The sequence below is a fragment of the Seriola lalandi genome, unplaced genomic scaffold, assembly GCF_002814215.2.
Source record: "Seriola lalandi dorsalis isolate HSWRI2012SDOR001 ecotype SW California unplaced genomic scaffold, Sedor1 jcf7180001973752, whole genome shotgun sequence".
NCBI lineage: Eukaryota > Metazoa > Chordata > Actinopteri > Carangiformes > Carangidae > Seriola > Seriola lalandi.
In genome coordinates this window covers 878-2,137 of record NW_019444418.1, presented here as the reverse complement: position 1 = coordinate 2,137, position 1,260 = coordinate 878, and the positions used below count along the sequence as shown (strand labels likewise).

General features: G+C 41.6%; 1 protein-coding gene across 1 annotated transcript; it reads right to left on the bottom strand.

The window, feature by feature from the left end:
• Positions 1–123: 123 nt before the first annotated feature.
• LOC111652810 (chromatin remodeling protein SRCAP-like) lies at positions 124–997 on the bottom strand (the record flags this gene model as incomplete). Its single annotated transcript, XM_023403188.1, has 3 exons — positions 124–301; positions 474–697; positions 824–997. Coding segments are annotated over 3 exons (576 nt in total), but the record flags the coding sequence as incomplete, so codon positions are not given.
• Between the last annotated feature and the right edge of the window lie 263 nt (positions 998–1,260).

The following is a 1,260-nucleotide window of genomic DNA, read 5'->3' as shown; positions in this document are numbered from 1 at the left end:
AGAGTCCGATTACTGTATAAAAATATGAGAGACACACTCCAAAAGGATGATTACAGTGAACTAAAATGAACTACACCACTTCAAATGCTGCAGCACGAAAACAATAATGAGTCTGTCTGTTACCTTTTTCACAGGCGAGGTGAGCCAGCAGAGCAATAGTCTGGATGGTCTTTCCCAGACCCATCTCATCAGCCAAAATGCCATTTAGCTTTTTCTCGTACATGGTGACCAGCCAGTCGAGTCCAATGTGCTGGTATTCTCGTAATGTGCCGTGAAGCAGGAATGGGATGGGGGTCTTGACCTTTTATTGGGGGAAAAAAAAAGTATGAGAAAACTATGATCCAGAACTGCACAGGGTAAGATCTTTGAACTTAAACACACGAAACATTTTTCTTTTGCAGCAAGATCTGCTTAATTTGTAAAGTGTTTCCACTCATCAAAAGGCATTAAATCTATTCATCCTGAAGACTGACCTTCGTCGTAGCCAAAGTATAGCCTTTAGGCTGCAGGCTCTCTGCAGTAGCAGCAATGTGGCTGATTTCTTTCTTTGGCCGCGAGGTAGAGGAAGGTGGGCTGTGGTCTCCCTCCTTCAGCAAAACCTCCATCCCTTCATCTCCACAGTCATCATCCTCTTCTTCCTCACTCTCCTCCTCTTCTTTCTCACTGTCTTCATCCTCTGCACTGTCTCCTGGTGAATCTGAGACAAAAAAAAAAAAGAAGAAAAAAATTATTTTAGCAATAAAAATGGCAAACAATCTTTAAAAAGCAGCTCCGGCCCGTCGGTGTGTGAGATTATTCTGATTCCCTGTGAGCAGGTTATTACCTGAGGAGGAAGTGTTGCTTTCCACGTCACTTTCATCTTCTTCGCTCTCCTCCTCCTCATCCCCAGACACCTCAGAGTCAGAGCTTGCTTTAGAGCCAGATGCAGAAGGTGCCTCATAGTCTGAGGCATAAGCTCCTTTGTATTTCTCCAGCAGCTCCTCAATACTCATGTCACCTATAAGAGGAGCAGAGACATGTCAGGGTAGAAGTTTAAAAAAATGCTAAAAAAATTAATGAAACACTTTTATCTAACAGGCACATACACATTATCTATGCTGGGACAGCTCTACGATCAGTTATTAACAAAGTGAAATTAAGTAATGATATTAGCTATTTGGCTGTTATAGTGCTCATGGACCATATATTTCAGTGGTTTTGTCAACTTTATCAAAACTAAGCCTTTATTGAGGTTTGAAAATAAGTTGTCAAAGCCAAAAT